The sequence below is a fragment of the Mesoplodon mirus genome (genome assembly GCF_964341445.2).
Source record: "Mesoplodon mirus genome assembly, chromosome: 4".
Lineage (NCBI taxonomy): Eukaryota > Metazoa > Chordata > Mammalia > Artiodactyla > Ziphiidae > Mesoplodon > Mesoplodon mirus.
Window position 1 is genome coordinate 15,937,510 of NC_138979.1, and position 18,831 is coordinate 15,956,340.

The 18,831-nt window shown below is 37.4% G+C and overlaps 1 protein-coding gene across 1 annotated transcript in view; it reads right to left on the bottom strand.

Moving 5' to 3' along the window:
- MALRD1 (MAM and LDL receptor class A domain containing 1) overlaps nucleotides 1-18,831 on the bottom strand; it is a gene marked incomplete at both ends in the record, with an annotated part of 598,196 nt that overhangs the window by 397,532 nt on the left and 181,833 nt on the right. The window contains one exon of the mRNA XM_082619568.1: nucleotides 3,123-3,210. Within this exon, the coding sequence (XP_082475694.1) occupies nucleotides 3,123-3,210 (88 nt within the window). The remainder of the gene's footprint in view (nucleotides 1-3,122; nucleotides 3,211-18,831) is intronic.

Below are 18,831 nucleotides of genomic sequence, written 5' to 3' on the forward strand. Positions count from 1 at the left end.
CGGTGTGTAACTGGTATTTCACATCTCTGCCCTTGTTTCTGGCAGCTCTTTTCCCTCTACCTTGGAAACATCAGCCACAGAATGCATGTAGCAGGATAATTAAAGCAGCAACAGTAGCAACAATGACTTGTGTTCCCTTTCTGTATTCTTTTTTGTTCCCCTCTGCCACTGGGGTCACAGCCATTCTCCCTAGGCAAAGAGTGGGAGGCGATTTGGCCCTGAAATCAGACCCCGGTGAAAAATCTCATTCCTACCCTCAATTGTGCATTCTTACCCAGGTCACCGATACTCTTTAAGTTTAGTTTTTCACACCTATAAAATGGAAATTGCTTTCTCTTCCTTGGGCGGTTAATGTATTTGATGAACAATATAATAATAGTGATAAACATTATGATCCAAAGAAGCAGACATTGTACTCTGCCACTTTATGGCTAGATAGCCTTGGGCTGGTTATCTCCTTCTCAGTTTGCTCCATAAAATTGGGATAACAAAGGCATCCATCCTATTCAACATTCAAGATCTCTTCACCTGTGATGGATCAGGCACTATTTTATACTCTTAAAAGAAAATAGGATTATATGAGATGATACACAGAGTGATAGATGGTATTAATGTAACCATTTATCAGCTCCCTCCCTTGTAAGGACTTTCTGTATTCTCTGCCCCTGCCAAGCTCCCTGTCTGTGGCAAATACTTCCCTGCGCCATTGTTGGGCTTGATCACTTGACTTGCTCTGACCAATGGAAGTGAATACACATGATGCCCTAATAAAAGCTTTAAGTATGCTTTCTTTTTCCAACTCTGTGACTTAAAAGCAGAAAGTGTCAGACAGGGACTTGGTCCATCAGCCTGGGTCGCATATAGACAGGACCCACAGAACAGAGATACATAGATTGGAACTACATAGAATTATACAGAGCTATGAACAAGAATTACATGTGTTTGCTGTTATTATTCTACACCAAAACACACACGTAAGAGTAAGAAATAAATGCTTGTGGTTGTAAGCCACTGAGATTTGGCTGTCAACAGAAGCTGACATATAACATAGTGTCTTACATATAGAAGTAATTAACATTTTAACAAAAATAAACTAAAATATATAAACACTTAAATAGATATAAACATCTCTCCACCTATCCACCCACCTATCCAATAGATGTTTATTGAGTATTACTATGTGTCAGATACTGTTTATGCTACTGAAGGTATGGCACTGATCAGATAAAATCCCTGCTCTCATGCCACTAACATTATTATGGCGGAAATAAAATTTGACTATAAGGGGATACGTGTTGTGGAGAAAACACAGGGGAAGGAGACAGAAAATGTCAGGTAAGGAGATAAGAAGAGATGTGTGTGTGTGTGTGTGTGAGAGAGAGAGAGAGAGAGAGAGAGAGAGATTGATTGATTGATTGAGAGGTTTCACTAGAGAAATTTTCTAGCAGAGATCAGAAAGAAGTAAGGGGGTGAAGGGGATATCTGGGGGAAGTACATTCCAGGAAGAGAGAATAGCAGGTCTAAAAGCCCTGAGGCATAAATGGGTTGGAGTGCTCAAGGACCAGCCAGGAGGTCTTGTAGTTGAGAGACATCAATTAGAGGCATATTGGTAGAAGGTAAAGTCAGAGCCGGTATAAGAGGGCCAGTCATTTATTCCTTGGAAGTTATTGGAAGAAGTTTGGCTTTTGTTCTGAATGAGATGGGATGTCATAGGAAGACTCATGATAGGGTAACATGAGCTTATGTAAGTTTGAAAAGGATCCTTCTGGCTGCTGTTTTGAGAAAATATTATGTGGTTCAAGGGTAGAAGCAGATAGATCATTTACAAAGCAACCACAATAATCTGTATAGAGATGACAGTGGCTTGGACCAAGGGGAGAGTATGGAAAGCAACGAGAAGCAGTAGACTCTGGATATATGTGAAGGTAGTGGCTGATCAGATTTGTTGATGAAGAAGAAGCAACTGGAGATAAACTATCATTTACTGAGACAGGGAGGCGTGCAAGAATGGTCGGATTGAGGGAGCAATGGGTCATCAAGAATTTACTTTTAGACACTGAGGGATAAATGTAAACTTGTTGAATTCTGATTTCCTTCTGCTGGCTTTCCAGAGAGGGGTTTGGCTTTCTGCAGAGTTTCATAGAAACCACTGCACAGAGAATGGTAATTAATCCTGCCAGAATGATGAGGTGGAGAACCAGAGGTGTGACATTAGCTACAGCAGAAAGAACTGGAATCCAGCCCTCTGATTATGTCTGGGGAGAGGCTGGTACTCCTCTGACCAATAATGCTACACTGTGACGGACCAGGGCTGCAGGTTAAGTTTTCAGCACATGAAAGTGCTCTCCACATGGATTACTGTGATTGATTTTTAAATTATCCAGCCTCTGATCACTCTAGGAAGGAGACTGTGCTTTCCCTTGTCATGCGATTAAAGAGTCTACAACCTCAGTCCCAGGAGTTTGAATTTCAGCCCTTTTAGATCGCTATGCACTGCCTAGAATGAGTTTCCCCTGGGGTGTGTTTGTTTTAGGTTATTTTCCCTAGTTATCTTTGAGATGCCTAGTACATCTAAGTTTGGATGTTGAGTAGGTGGTTAGTATCTAAGTCAGGAGTTCAGGGGAAAGGTTGAGGATGGAGATATAAATCTGGAAGATATGTATAAGATTTTTAATGGAAAGAAGTCTACAACTTGGAAAGGAAATGGCTGGCAACAATCCTCAGGAATATTTAAAGTGCAGCCCAAGAATAAAACATCACTGAAGGTACCTGAGAGGTTATTAAAGTCTCCAAAACAATGTGATTATAAGGCAACCAATTCTGTTCTTATAACCCCCCAAATATGATGGAATTATAGTTTAACTTCAGACACAATTTCCTAATATTTTGCATATGATAAGACACAAACACAACTGATTCAAACCTCTTTACTATGTTTGCAAAGACTTTAGACTAATTACTAGAAAAGATTCACAACCTTTTCCAGGGTTAATATATTAGTAGAATAGAGTAGAACTGAGAGTATTTTTGAATATTTCTGGAAATAAAATATTGATTTCCTTGGCAGTTTTTTCAAGTAAACAGGTTTGAAAAAACTCATATACTAAAATATCCTTCCTTACCAGGGTAGAGGGTGCAGTCCATAAATGACAAATCATCAATTGCAATATCTCCAGTGAAGCCATCTCCCACTGAAGCTTCCACTGAAATCTAAGAACAATATAAGAAATTTGTTAATACTGTGAAGGAAATTAATTTCTGGAAACTCATGGTTGAAAAGGAATTCAGAATTTACCTAAAGAAAACTCTCTTCTGAACCATTAAAAACATACTTTGCAAAAGTCTCCATAAGTAGGTATCGTGTCTCTACCTGAATACTCCAGTAATAGGAAGCTCCACACCTTACTGGGCCCATTAAATCCATGAAGCCCATTCTGTTTCTGGTGAGTATTGATTTTTTGAAATTTCAGTATATCAGATTGTTATCTACTTCTTTTTAACTTTCAACCATTAATCCTAGACTGGTCCTGCTTTCTTCTGAGCCTTTAAGTATCTGAAGGCAAATTACTGAACCTTTTCCCACTGTTGCCCCAGTAGTTCAGCTGTTTCCAAGGTTAAACCTCTTCATCCTTCAAGAAACCAAATTTGTTGCCAGAGGTACTCTCTAAAATGCACATTTTGAAGAGCTTTAAAATTTTTCTCCCATCGACCTTATTCTGTAACATTTTATGGAACTGGCTAATTGTTATTAGATCTCCTTCAGAACCTCATTAATCACAGTGAACTCAGATGACATCGGTGCTTACAGGAGCTGCAGTTCCACTGAAACTCCAGTAAAATGTGAAATACTGACAAACCACTATAGTATATGGCAGATTGTGATTAGGGCTGAGATTTACTATAATAGAATTAATCATGATGAATTATTTTAATACTCATGCAAATATGTTGCATACTTACTAGGAATCCTGCTATAATTTAATAATGAAGAACATTAAGCAAACTCAAACTTAAAAAACACATTCCTTTTTTCCACTATTATATGAATATATGTTTCTGTTTCATTTTTCCTCACAAATGCTATATGTGGAAGTTGAAATTTTATTTCATTTTTCAAATTCTATCCTCCATTAAAAGTTGTTTCATACATTATTTATTCCTAATTAAAGAAGATAATTAAAAGGTCAAATTACTGACCTTAAGCCTCTTGACATCTTCCACCAACTTTCTAGGTTTTCTTGAGAATTACTAGAATTTTTCTCCTTTATTTGTCACTGAGGAAATGACTCAATTTGGAAAAGGTTTATTCATTTAATTAATGGGCAAATACAGTTCACCTAATACTGCCTGGGGAACAGGCAGTCTCCTACTGCTTTAAAATGGGTCACTGCAAATATAAAATGCACCCTTCTTTTCACCACCAGCATGAATAAAAGAAATATTATAAGCAGAGAAAACAAAAACACAAAAAGAATACTCAGTATAAAATCATACAATTATTCTAATAAACAAAAAGCCAGCAGTCAGAATTTGGCAGAACATACTGTAATAAAGTATCTTCTGTTTTTTAGGGAAAAAAAGACTGCAGTTGGGTGAACAATAGGGAAAAGGTGTAAGCAAGGACTGATTAATAACGAATACACTAATTAATTACAAATACATTCTTTGGATCAATATTTGTCTATCCCAATACAACACAGGATATGGTAATAAAAAGCTCAGAAGATGCAAGAAAAAGGAAAAACTAGCATAAATAAAAATAAACACTACCAACATGACTACACTGCTCATGATTATCTTAGTTTATTCATGAGAAGGGATAGAAATTTGATATAATAGAATCTCAAGTCTATGAAAAGCATACCTGTACATATAAATATCTGTAAGCTAACTTTAGGGATATATACACATACATAGCTCCATTTGAGTGTGTAGGTGGACTTAACTGTTCCAAATCATTCCTTCTGTTGTCTTTATATGGTCACAAGTTAAAGAATTGGCCATTTGTGAAAGTTACAAATTTTCTCATTTATGGTCTACACCAGGTGAGCAGCATTTCTGAGTGGATGTTATCTACACAAGGAGTATTTGTATTGGAGTTTACTTCATATTACATGATAAGCATTTTGATATTGCTTCTACTAGCATTCATTGCCAAAGGGAAGACACAGAAATAATCCAAGGCAGTGACAGTTGGGTCTTGCTCTAAGGCACAATTTAATCACAATTTTTTTACCAAAATATCTTCAATTTTCTAGTCTCTAAATGGTAGCATTCTTGAGAAAGAGTGAACAATAATTTCAAACTGAGATACTAAAAAATGTCAATTTGCATATATAACTACAATCTCAGCCTCTTCTGAATACTTAATTAAGCTAGCCATTAAAAAGAAGCCTACCTGATAACAAATCACATCTTGAGAAAAAGTTATGAATGCTGAAGTTCAGTTTTACTTCTGTCCTGTATTTAATTTAATCTTGCAAAAAGTTTTGCAAATTACCCTAAGAAACTAGTCACAAAAAAGAGCAAACCCAAGTGTGTCTATTCTGGAAAATCCACTTTCACTTTTGGTGTTTTTCCAATAAATGGAAGGGTATTAAAACACTAATATTATTGTATGTGAGGCAGTATTGTCACTCTAGACATTAGGGAAGCCAAATTTTACTCTTAAGTTTCATTAGCACCTTACTGAATGACTTAAAGGGCAATTGAAAATTCCAGTTTGGTCTGAATGACCTGCATTATCTGCAGAGGCCAATTCTACTTACATTAGAACTATTACTGCCATGGAAATGTTCTAAAGTAATCCAGCTATTCTAAGTTGTTCTTCTCATGGGCGGTTGCATGCTCCAAATAAAGATGGAGTGGCCTTGTCAACTACCTTGGAAATATTAGTTCTAATATAACCAAAGACTCTAATATTAATAAGGCTCTAAAGACTTGTCTTATCAGATTTTTTTTCTATATTTAGGAAACTTCGAATTATTCATCAAAATATTTAAATGATATGAAAACTATTATCATACATGTGTAAGACAGAATTTAATCATAATTTTTACCAAAATATCTTCGATTTCCTAACATATATATAATTAACACACATATATATATACACTTATAAATAAAATAGTCTCTATTAACTCATAAGAAAGAAAAATGGAATTGACTCAGCCTGCCATCTAGTTTAACCAAACTGTGTTTGGAAAAAAATATGAAATTCCAGCATAATATACCAATTTTTAATATAACACATCTTCAGAAAGACTTGAAAGAAAGGAACTGTTGTTTAAAATGTATAAAAAGCATGTATCCTATGTGGAGCAACTGGAACTCCGATGCATTACTGATGGGAATCCAAAATGGTACAGCCACTTTGGAAAATGGTTTGGCAGAGATAAACCCATACACTTATGTTCAATTAATCTATGACAAAAGAGGTAAGAATATACAATGGAGAAATGACAGTTACTTCAATAAGTGGTTCTGGGAAAACTGGAGAGCTACATATAAAAGAATGAAATCACAACATTCTCTAACTCCCTATATAAACTCAAAATGGATTAAGGACCTAAGTCTAAGACCAGAAACCATAAAACTCCTAGAGGAAAATATAGGCAGAACACTCTTTGACAAAAAGTCATAGCAATATTTTTTTTGGATCCGTCTCCTAAAACAAAGACAATAAAAAATAAACAAATGGGACCTAGTTAAACTTAAAAGCTTTTGACAGCAAAGGAAACCACTGACAAAATGAAGACAACCTACTGAATGGGAGAAAATATTTGCAAATGATGTGACCTATCACAGGTTAATATCCAATGTATATAAACAGCTCATACAACTCAACAACAGAAAAACAAATAACCCAATTTAAAAATGGGCAGAAGAACTGAATTTTTCAAAGAGGAAATGCAGATGGCCAACAGGCACATGAAAAGATGCTCAACATCACTAAGCATGAGGAAAATGCAAATCGAAACCACAATGAGATATCATCTCATACCTATCAGAATGGCTACCATCAAAAAGAACACAAAAAACATATGTTGGTGAGGACGTAGTGAAAAGGGAACCCTTCTACACTGTTGGTGGGAAAGTAAATTGGTGCAGTCACTGTGGAAAACAGTATGGAGGTTTCTCAAAAAACTAAAAATAGAACTACCATATGACCCAGCAATTCCATTCCTGGGTATATATCTGAAAAAAAAATACTGTATTTCTTCTTTGATAATGTCAGGCTTTACAATATATGGATTGCTAAGAATTTTTTTTTCTTTGAGTGTCTACTTTGGTATTTTGCCAACTGTTTCCTTGGTTACCAAGCAGAAAAAATGTCTGGAGTTTCTCACCATCAACGACAGAAGAGACTAAATGGTGATGACCCAATTCCCATAAGTTTAGTTTAACCCAAACAGTGCTTTCAAGTAGAATAGTTTACCAAGTACTTTAAAAGTAGGATATTTCACAAGAAGATACTGCCTGTAGTTGCCACAATCCCTATTACTCCTTATCACACCTAACTCTAAGGTGGAGTGTCAGTTGCCATTAATGATTTTACACCTGAACTACTTCTCTTAATTCACATCCCTTGCTTCCAGGGGCACTTGGGTTTGCAATTCCTTTTGCATACTAGTTAGGTCAGAAACCATGAAGGGTCTGAGACTTTACCCTACTCACAAGCTAATGTTAGCCTGCCACTGTTTCATATACATATACTGACAGAAGACACAAGATCCTTGATTTACAGAGATAGCAAAACTCATCAGCCAGGGAAATATCTTCCACTGGTTCCCCACTTCCCACAGGGAAACATGATAAGTGCCAGATGTTTCCCTGCATGAGTGGTGGGCTGCACCATAGAAGAAGAACCCCAACATTAGGAATTTCTAGCTGTTATAGGCTGCTAGCACATCTGAGGGAGAGGGAGGAGGAGAAGGAGGAGGTGAAGCAAGAGGGAAGGAAGGGGAGGGGTAGTAGGTAGGTAAATCACTCCAGAATGTAAGCAAATGTCTCAGGGTAAACTCCATGCAACACATCCTTTGCTCAGAAGCTGAATAATGCAGGACACAAGAAATGCATGGAGATCTGTCTTCCAATGAGGAAGCCGGACAGTGCTACATTGCCGATACATTTAATTTGTGGAAGTATGATGATCCGTTCATGTATGTGTAAATTGAAACGTTTATCTAAATTCAGCCTCCTTTCCTCTTATACCTCATTTTATACTATTCTGAACTGAATTAGTGTAACTTGTTAGAGTCTCTCAGAGATGGCCACCCAGCTGCTGTTAGCCCAGGTCCTTTTCCACCCACAAAATCTTTTCCCATCAGAGCTTCTGCTATATTAAGAGTAGAGACTTTTTTTTTTTTTTTTTTGCAGAGCATGGGCTCGAGGTGCACGGGCTCAGTAGTTGCAGCACGCAGGCTCTAGAGAGCAGGATTTAGGGCACAGGCTCAGTAGCTGTGGCGCATGGGCTTAGCTGCTCCACGGCACGTGGGACCTTCCCAGACCAGGGATGGAACCATTGTCCCCTACACTGGCAGGCAGATTCTTAACCACTGAACCACCAGGGAAGTCCGAGAGTAGAGATTTTAAAAAAGAAAAAAAAATCAAGGAGGGAAGGATGTGGTTGAAGAAATAAGGTCACTGAAAATTTCATTCATGTTTCTTTATTTAGACAGAATTTTGTTATTCATCTTGAATGAAAGAAACCTAAAAAAAATCATCTCTGAGTTATTCAGGTCATATTAGATTGATTTGCTTTCCACGGTTTTAAAGGATTGGCAAGTCACAAAGGTTATTTCTGCTACTTTTTTCTCTAAGCCATTTTAGATACACAGAAAAGGCCAAAATTTGGGTGAGTTTTTTTCCCCCTCTAATTCTTCACAGTGCCTTTGTGGAACTTGCCTAACTGGATTTTAAAAGGGAAAAATGATGATCAATTTGAAATTAATTTGCTACCTGAAACTCTACAAACTCACATGCTATTTTAAAGCATCTTCCAGGGACTCATATAGCACATAACCCATTTCACATCTCATCTATTATGTGATGAAGACAAATAAATAGTTCTCAATTCCCCTAGGTCTAAGAATTTATACGGAACCTATTTGATTGGAGGTTACAAAGATGCATTTAATTGAAAAAAGCCTGATCAATATTAGAGAGAGAAAAGGGATACACGTTTAGAATTACTGACTTAAAAGTTTGGAAAACTGTGTTTTTATTATCTTAAAATGATGCAATAAGGTATAATAGGATTTTTTAAAAACTTCTTTATTAGAGTATAATTGCTTTACAAAGGTTTGTTACTTTCTGCTTTATAACAAAATGAATCAGTTATACATATACATATGTCCCCATATCTCTTCCCTCTTGAGTCTCCCTCCCTCCCACCCTTCTTATCCCACCCCTCTAGGTGGTCACAAAGCACCGAGCTGATCACCCTGTGCTATGCGGCTGCTTCCCACTAGCTATCTATTTTACGTTTGTAGTGTATATATGTCCATGCCACTCTCTCACTTCATCCCAGCTTACCCTTCCCCTCCCCGTATCCTCAAGTCCATTCTCTAGTAGGTCTGCATCTTTATTCCCGTCTTGCCCTTAGGTTCTTCTGACAATTTTTTTTCTTTCTTTTTTTTAGATTCCATATACATGTATTAGCATACGGTATTTGTTTTTCTCTTTCTGACTTACTTCACTTTGTATGACAGACTCTAGGTCCATCCACCTCATTACAAATAACACAGTTTTGTCCTTTTTATGGATGAGTAATATTCCATTGTATATATATGCCACATCTTTATCCATTCATCTGCTGATGGACACTTATGTTGCTTCCATGTCCTGGCTATTGTAAACAGAGCTGCAATGAACATTTTGGTACATGACAGTTTTTGAATTATGGTTTTCTCAGGGTATATGCCCATGAGTGGGATTGCTGGGTGGTATGGTAGTTCTATTTTTAGCTTTTTTAAGGAACCTCCATACTGTTCTACATAGTGCCTGTATCAATTTAGATTCCCACCAACAGTACAAGAGGGTTCCCTTTTCTCCACACCACCTCCAGCATTTATTGTTTGTAAATTTTTTGATGATGGCCATTCTGACCGGTGTGAGAAGATATCTCATTGTAGTTTAGATTTGCATTTCTCTAATGATTAATTATGTTAAGCATTCTTTCATGTGTTTGTTGGCAGTCTGTATATCTTCTTTGGAGAAATGTCTATTTAGGTCTTCTGCCCATTTTTGGATTTGGTTGTTTGCTTTTTGATATTGAGCTGCATGTGTTGCTTGTACGTTTTGGAGATTAATCCTTTGTCAGTTGCTTCATTTACAAATATTTCCTCCCATTCTGAAGGTTGTCTTTTCCTGTTGTTTATGGTTTCCTTTGCTGTGCAAAAGATTTGAAGTTTCATTAGGTCCCATTTGTTTATTTTTGTTTTTATTTCCATTTCTCTAGGAGGTGGGTCAAAAAGGATCTTGCTGTGATTTATGTCATAGAGTGTTCTGCCTATGTTTTCCTCTAAGAGTTTGATAGTCTCTGGCCTTACATTTAGGTCTTTAATCCATTTTGAGTTTATTTTTGTGTATGGAGTTAGGGAGTGTCCTTATTTCATCCTTCTACATGTAGCTATCCAGTTTTCCCAGCACCACTCATTGAAGAGGCTGTCTTTTATCCACTGTGTATTCGTGCCCCCTTTATCAAAGATAAGGTGACCATGTATGCATGGGGTTATCTCTGGGCTTTCTATCCTGTTCCACTGATTTATATTTCTATTTTTGTGCCAGTACCATACTGTCTTGATTACTGTAGCTTTGTAGTATAGTCTGAAGTCAGGGAGCCTGATTCCTCCAGCTCCATTTTTCTTTCTCAAGATTGCTTTGGCTATTCGGGATCTTTTGTGGTTCCATACAAATTGTGAAATTCTTTGTTGTAGTTCCATGAAAAATGCCAGTGGTAGTTTGATAGGGATTGCATTGAATCTGTAGATTGCTTTGGGTAGTAGAGTCATTTTCACATTGTTGATTCTTCCAATCCAAGAACATGATATATCTATCCATCTGTTTGTATCATCTTTAATTTCTTTCATCAGTGTCCTTATAATTTTCTGCATACAGGTCTTTTGTCTCCCTAGGTAGGTTTATTCCTAGATATTTTATTCTTTTTGTTGCAATGGTAAATGGGAGTGTTTTCTTCATTTCACTTTCAGATTTTTCAGCATTAGTGTATAGGAATGCAAGAGATTTCTGTGTATTAATTTTGTATCCTGCTACTTTACCAAATTCATTGATTAGCTCTAGTAGTTTTCTGGTAGCATCTTTAGAATTCTCTATGTATAGTGTCATGTCATCTGCAAACAGTGACAGCTTTACTTCTTCTTTTCTAATTTGGATTCCTTTTATTTCCTTTTCTTCTGAAATTGCTGTAGCTAAAACTTCCAAAACATGTTGAATAATAGTGGTGAGAGTGGGCAACCTTGCCTTGCTCCTGATCTGAATGGAAATAGTTTCAGTTTTTAAACATTGAGGACAATGTTGGCTGTGGGTTTATCATATATGGCCTTTATTATATTGAGGAAAGTTCCCTCTATGCCTGCTTTCTAGAGGGTTTTTATCATAAACGGGTGTTGAATTTTGTTGAAAGCTTTCTCTGCATCTATTGAGATGATCATATGGTTTTTCTCCTTTAATTTGTTAATATGGTGTATTATGTAGATTGATTTGCATATATTGAAGAATCCTTGCATTCCTGAGATAAACCCCACTTGATCATAGTGTATGATCCCTTTAATGTGCTGTTGGATTCTGTTTGCTAGTATTTTGTTGAGGATTTTTGCATCTATGTTCATCAGTGATATTGGCCTGTACTTTTCTTTCTTTGTGACATCTTTGTCTGGTTTTGTACCAGAGTGATGGTGGGCTCGTAGAATGAGTCTAGGAGTGTTCCTCCCTCTGCTATATTTTGGAGGAGTTTAAGAAGGATAGGTGTTAGCTCTTCTCTAAATGTTTGATAGAATTCACCTGTGAAGTCATCTGGTCCTGGGCTTTTGTTTGTTGGAAGATTTTTAATCAGAGTTTCAATTTCAGTGCTTGTCACTGGTCTGTTCATATTTTCTATTTCTTCCTGGTTCAGTCTCAGAAGCTTGTGCATTTCTAAGAATTTGTCCATTTCTTCCAGGTTGTCCATTTTATGGCATATAGTTCCTTGTAGTAATATCCCATGATCCTTTGTATTTCTGCAGTGTCAGTTGTTACTTCTTTTTCATTTCTAATTCTATTGAGTTTTCTCCCTTTTTTTCTTGATAAGTCTGGCTAATGGTTTATCAATTTTGTTTATCTTCTCAAAGAACTACCTTTTAATTTCCTTCATTTCTTTATCATTTATTTCTGATCTGATCTTTATGATTTCTTTCCTTCTGCTGACTTTGGGGTATTTTTGTTCTTCTTTCTCTAATTGCTTTAGGTGTAAGGTTAGGTTGTTTATTTGAGATGTTTCTTGTTTCTTAAGGTAGGATTGTAATGCTATAAACCTCCCTCTTCGAACTGCTTTTTCTGCATCCCATAGGTTTTGGATCATTGTGCTTTCGTTGTCATTTGTTTCTAGGTATTTTTTGATTTCCTCATTGATTTCTTCAGTGACCTCTTGGTTATTAAGTAGTGTGTTGTTTAGCCTCAATGTGTTTGTATTTCTTACAGATTTTTTCCTGTATATCTAGTCTCATAGCATTATGGTCAGAAAAGATACTTGATATGATATCAATTTTCTTAAATTTACCAAGGCTTGATTTGTGACCTGAGATATGATCTATCCTGCAGAATGTTCCATGAGCACTTAAGAATGTGTACTCTATTGTTTTTGGATGGAATGTCCTATAAATATCAATTAAGTCCATCTTTTTTAATGTATCATTATGTGTTTCCTTATTTATTTTCATTTTGGATGATCTGTCCATTGGTGAAAGTGGGGTGTTAAAGTCCCCTACTATGACTGTGTTACTGTCGATTTCCCCTTTTATGGCTGTTAGTATTTGCTTTATGTATTGAGGTGCTCCTATGTTGGGTGCATAAATATTTACAATTGTTATATCTTCTTCTTGGATTGATCCCTTGATCATTATGTAGAGTCTTTCTTTGTCTCTTGTAATAGTCTTTGTTTTAAAGTCTATTTTGTCTGATATGAGAATTACTACTTCAGCTTTCTTTTGATTTCCATTTGCATGGAATATCTTTTTCCATCTCCTCACTTTTAGTCTGTATGTGTCCCTAGGTCTGAAGTGGGTCTCTTATAGACAGCATATATATGGGTCTTGTTTTTGTATCCATTCAGCCAGTCTATGTCTTTTGATTGGAGCATTTAATCCATTTACATTTAAGGTAATTATCGATATGTACATTCTTATTACCATTTTCTTAATTGTTTTGGGTTTATTATTGTAGGTCTTTTCCTTCTCTTGTGTTTCCTGCCTAGAGAAGTTCCTTTAGCATTTGCTGTAATGCTGGTTTGGTAGTGCTGAATTCTCTTAGCTTTTGCTTGTCTGTAAAGGTCTTAATTTCTCCATCAAATCTGAATGAGATCCTTGCTGTGTACAGTAATCTTTATTGTAGGTTTTTCTCCTTCATCACTTTAAATACATCCTACCACTCCCTTCTGGCTTGCAGAGTTTCTGCTGAAAGATCAGCTGTTAACCTTATGGGGATTCCCGTATGTGTTATTTGTTGTTTTTCCCTTGCTGATTTTAATGTTTGTTCTTTGTTCTTAATTTTTGATAGTTTGATTAATATGTGTCTTGGTGTGTTTCTCCTTTGATTTATCCTGTATGGGACTCTCTGTGCTTCCTGGACTTAACTATGTCCTTTCCCATATTAGGGAAGTTTTCAACTATAATCTCTTTGAATATTTTCTCAGTCCCTTTCTTTTTCTCTTCTTCTTCTGGGACCCCTATAATTCGAATGTTGGTGCATTTAATGTTGTCCCAGAGGTCTCTGAGACTGTCCTCAATTCTTTTCATTCTTTTTTCTTTATTCTGCTCTGCAGTAGTTATTTCCACTATTTTATCTTCCAGGTCACTTATCCATTCTTCTGCCTCAGTTATTCTGCATTGATTCCTTCTAGATAGCTTTAAATTTCATTTATTGTGTTGTTCATCACTGTTTGTTTGCTCTTTAGTTCTTCTAGGTCCTTGTTAAACGTTCCTTGTATTTTCTCCATTCTATTTCCAAGATTTTGGATCATCTTTACTATCATTAATCTGAATACTTTTTCAGGTAGACTGTCTATGTCCTCTTCATTTGTTAGGTCTGGTGGGTTTTTACCTTGCTCCTTCATCTGCTGTGTGCTTCTCTATCTTCTCATTTTGCTTACCTTACTATGTTTGGGGTCTCCTTTTTGCAGGCTGCACGTTCATAGTTCCCATTGTTTTTGGTATATGTCCCCAGTGGCTAAGGTTGGTTCAGTGGATTGTGTAGGCTTCCTGGTGGAGGGGACTAGTGCCTGTGTTCTGGTGGATGAGGCTGGATCTTGTCTTTCTGGTGGGCAGGTCCACGTCTAGTGGTGTGTTTTGGGGTGTCTGTGGCCTTATTATGATTTTTGGCAGCTTCTGTGCTAATGGATGGGGTTGTGTTCCTGTCTTGCTAGTTGTTTGGCATAGGGTGTCGAGCACTGTAGCTTGTTAGTCGTTGAGTGGAGCTGGGTCTTGGCATTGAGATGGAGATCGCTGGGAGATTTTTGCCGTTTGATATCACGTGGAGCTGGGAGGTCTCTTGTGGACCAGTGTCCTGAACTTGGCTCTCCCACCTCAGTGGCACAGCCCTGACTCCTGGCTGGAGCACCAAGAGCCTGTCCTCCACACGGCTCAGAATAAAAGGGAGTAAAAAAAGAAAGAAAGAAAGAAGATAAAATAAAATAAAATAAAATAATTAAAAATAAAAGATAATTAAGAAAAAAATTTTTATAAAAAAAAAAAAAAACGGACAGACAGAAGCCTAGGACAAATGGTAAAAGCAAAGCCATACAGACAAAATCACACAGAAGCATACACATACACACTCACCATAAGAGAAAAAGGGAAAAATATAAATATATCATTGCTCCCAAATTCCACCTCCTTAATTTGGGATGATTCATTGTCTATTCAGGTATCCACAGATGCAGGGTCCATCAAGTTGATTGTGGAGCTTTAATCCGCTGCTCCTGAGGCTGCTGGGAGAGATTTCCCTTTCTCTTCTTTGTTCGCACAGGTCCTGGGGTTCAGCTTTGGATTTGGGCCTTCCTCTGCGTGTAGGTCGCCTGAGGGCGTCTGTTCCCGCTCAGAGAGGACGGTGTTAAAGGAGCAGCTGATTCGGGGGCTCTGGCTCACTCAGGCCGGGGGGAGGGACGGGCACGGATGCGGGGCGGGCCTGGGGCTGCAGAGGCCAGTGTGACGTTGCACCAGCCTGCGGTGCACTGTGTGTTCTCCCAGGGAAGTTGTCCCTGGATCCCGGGACCCTGGCAGTGGAGGGCGGCACAGGCTCCCGGGAGGGGCAGTGTGGATGGTGACCTGTGCTCACACACAGGCTTCTTGGTGGCACAGCAGCAGCCCCAGTGTCCCACGCCCATCTCTGGGGTCCGCGCTTTTAGCCACGGCTCGCGCCCGTCTCTAGAGCTCCTTTAAGCCGCGCTCTGAATCCCCTCTCCTCGCGCACCAGGAAACAAAGAGGGAAGAAAAAGTCTCTTGCCTCTTCGGCAGCTCCAGACCTTTTCCCAGACTCCCTCCCGGCTAGCCGTGGTGCACTAGCCCCCTGCAGGCTGTGTTCACACCGCCAACCCCAGTCCTCTCCCTGGAATCCGACCTCGGAAGCCCGAGCCTCAGCTCCCAGCCCCGCCCGCCCCGGCTGGGGAGCAAACAAGCCTCTCGGGCTGGTGAGTGCCGGTCGGCACCGATCCTCTGTGCGGGAATCTCTCCGCTTTGCCCTCCGCACCCCTGTGGCTGTGCTCTCCTCCGTGGCTCCGAAGCTCCCCGCCTCTGTCACCCGCAGTCTCCGCCCGCGAAGGGGCTTCTAGTGTGTGGAAACCTTTACTCCTTCACGGCTCCCTCCAACTGGTGCAGGTCCCGTCCCTATTCTTTTGTCTCTGTTTTTTCTTTTTTCTTTTGCCCTACCCAGGTACGTGGGGAGTTTCTTGCCTTTTGGGAGGTCTGAGGTCTTCTGCTAGCGTTCAGTAGGTGTTCTGTAGGGGTTGTTCCACATGTAGATGTATTTCTGATGTATTTGTGGGGAGGAAGGTGATCTCCACGTCTTACTCTTCTGCCATCTTGAAGCTCCTCCAATAGGATTTTAATCGAATAGAATGTAATACTGTCCAAGTGGTTGGTTCACATGTGCCAAAATTAAATTCTCATTTAAGAAACACTGTACTAAAATTCCTAAAGGTTCTCTTTCTTCAATTAACAGTCATTTTTTCTACCCTCCACATCATTAAAAATAATATTTAGAGGAAAAGGAGTGGAACTGCAATGTATTACTTTAATATACAGTAAGCGTTTTTATAAAAATAATCACGTGCCCCTCATTCTCCTCATGAAAGGAAGCTCCAAATTTACCCCCACCTCTATGCAAGTGCTTATTAAAACTGATCTCGACCCCAAGTGAGAAAATCAGATCACACATTTAAACCCAAATGATAACACACATTTGTCCTTTGTTGTAGTTCTGCATCTCATCATAGCTACCCAATGATGAGTGTGAATTAAAAATCCCATGTCAAGTCTCAGTTTAGATATTACTTCCTCAGAAAAGCCTTCCTTAATCACTCAAACTGAAGGTATTTTCCTTTAAAAACTTCTCACAACTTTTAATTATATCGGTATGTGTGCATTTCAATGTCTGTCTCTTCTTGGAGATTTTAAGGACAAGCAACATGAAGCTCAATGAGGGACACACAAAGCTGTACACACGTCACCCAGCACCCTGATGACTGCGCGGTGAACACTTGACTGTGTTATGGAAAAACAAAATTTCTCATTTCAACTAAAACTATAGATGTTACTCTTGATGTCATACTTCATTGCCCACATTTCAAATGGCAAATGATTATTAAAGAGAAAAAAAGGTGCAGCATATACTGATTTGTCCCAGTATTTCATATGATACACCTAAACTGTTGACAAATCCTGCTTCTTTTTTCTTTTACAACTCCCTGTGTCTTTCTCTTCTTTACACAGCCCTCTTCCTGGATTCCAACTCAGTGTCTACTTGTATTTATATGGTTTTGCTAACTTCTTTCCTCTTTTTCCTAAATTTACTTCTACATTTCCAGACCCTTCTTCCCTTCACCTTCCAGCTATTCCTCAAGCATCACTTTCTATCTGGAATAATACAAAGTTTATTTGTTGGAGGATTTCTTCTAAGCTATCTCTGTGCATTTGATAGCTATATCAATTATATGCACACTTATGCAACATTTTAAAAGATCTTTTAAATTATTTAAATTTAAGTGCAGAATGGAGCCTTACAGAGCATTTAGAATCCAAAACCTTTATTTTCTGTTTGAATAAATGAGACCCAGAAAGTTTAAATAATTCACCCATAGTCTACAGATATGCTCAGTTGGTAAAATAATGTCCAAAACATTAAAAAAATAAAAGTCTCATTCTTGACTGGTTTAAAAATCCCAAATGCTTTCATCAAATTTTCACTTTTCATTTTTTCTTCTACTTTTAATAGACTTCTAAACTTTTTTTACTAATCTGATAGTAACGATAGGAGTTAAACAATGGGGGAAGCTATGCAAATAATACAAGACCAATTCAGGTAGTTCTTTGTATTTAGATAATAATGAATCCTGATTACAAATATGTAACATCTACTAAGTGTTTAGCACTGTAATAATATTAATAATAAAATATCTTCTATATGTGTGACACTTTTTTTGTGGCACCTTAATACTCATTATGTCATTTGTATTTCAGTCTTAGCATAGATGAGAATGTCCCATGTAAATGTTCTTCCAAAGCAAACACTTTTTTCATTTTAGATTTTTAAAGTATCACATTAGTTTAAAAAAATTGCTTTTGAAACCAGTGTTTTTAATAACATTTTTTTCTTTAAAAAGTTATGTCATTTGAGATTTATCTTTTAAGTATTTGCTATTGTCAGATACATATGCATTTTCTAATTGTTCTTCAAATCTGACTTCTTGAAATAAAAATCTGATCTTATAGTTATCTTTCTTATTACTTACAGGGGGAAATGTAAGTATCCCCATGGGGGATAGTAAAATGGTGTTTGAGTATATTTTGATTGTTAACTTTAACAAAATGAGCATTATAATGTAGTTTAGGGGGAAAATATCTAGCTCATCAAAATCCATAATTTTACATATATTTGTGCTTAGGATAAGGCTAAAGTATATAACAGACCTTATTACTGAGCCGCAGAATTACAAGAACAGCATACAGGAATATCCGTAAGTGTTTCAAACTCTTTAACGTAGTAACTAAATATCACTCCCTAACTGCTTGGAAAGTGGATTATTTTAATTATAGAAATCTAAAGCAAAATCTACATAGTGTTTTACACGCTGGGAAATCCTTGCAACCCAAGTTATGCTTGAATATTTAAGAAATATCTTTATTAAGTTGTATTATTTCTTACCAGAAAAATATTAAGAGAATATTTTAATGAAGCTTTTAAATTTTCTATCATGCTAAGGGTCATTAATTTCTTAAGTTTTACATTTTTTTCTCAGTTTGAGAAGATGTGGCAGCTAGCACAAAAACTACTCTTTCAATGTGAAAGCTCTTCAGCTTTTCTATGTAAAAAATCTTTATATATCGATCTATGTGTAGGAAG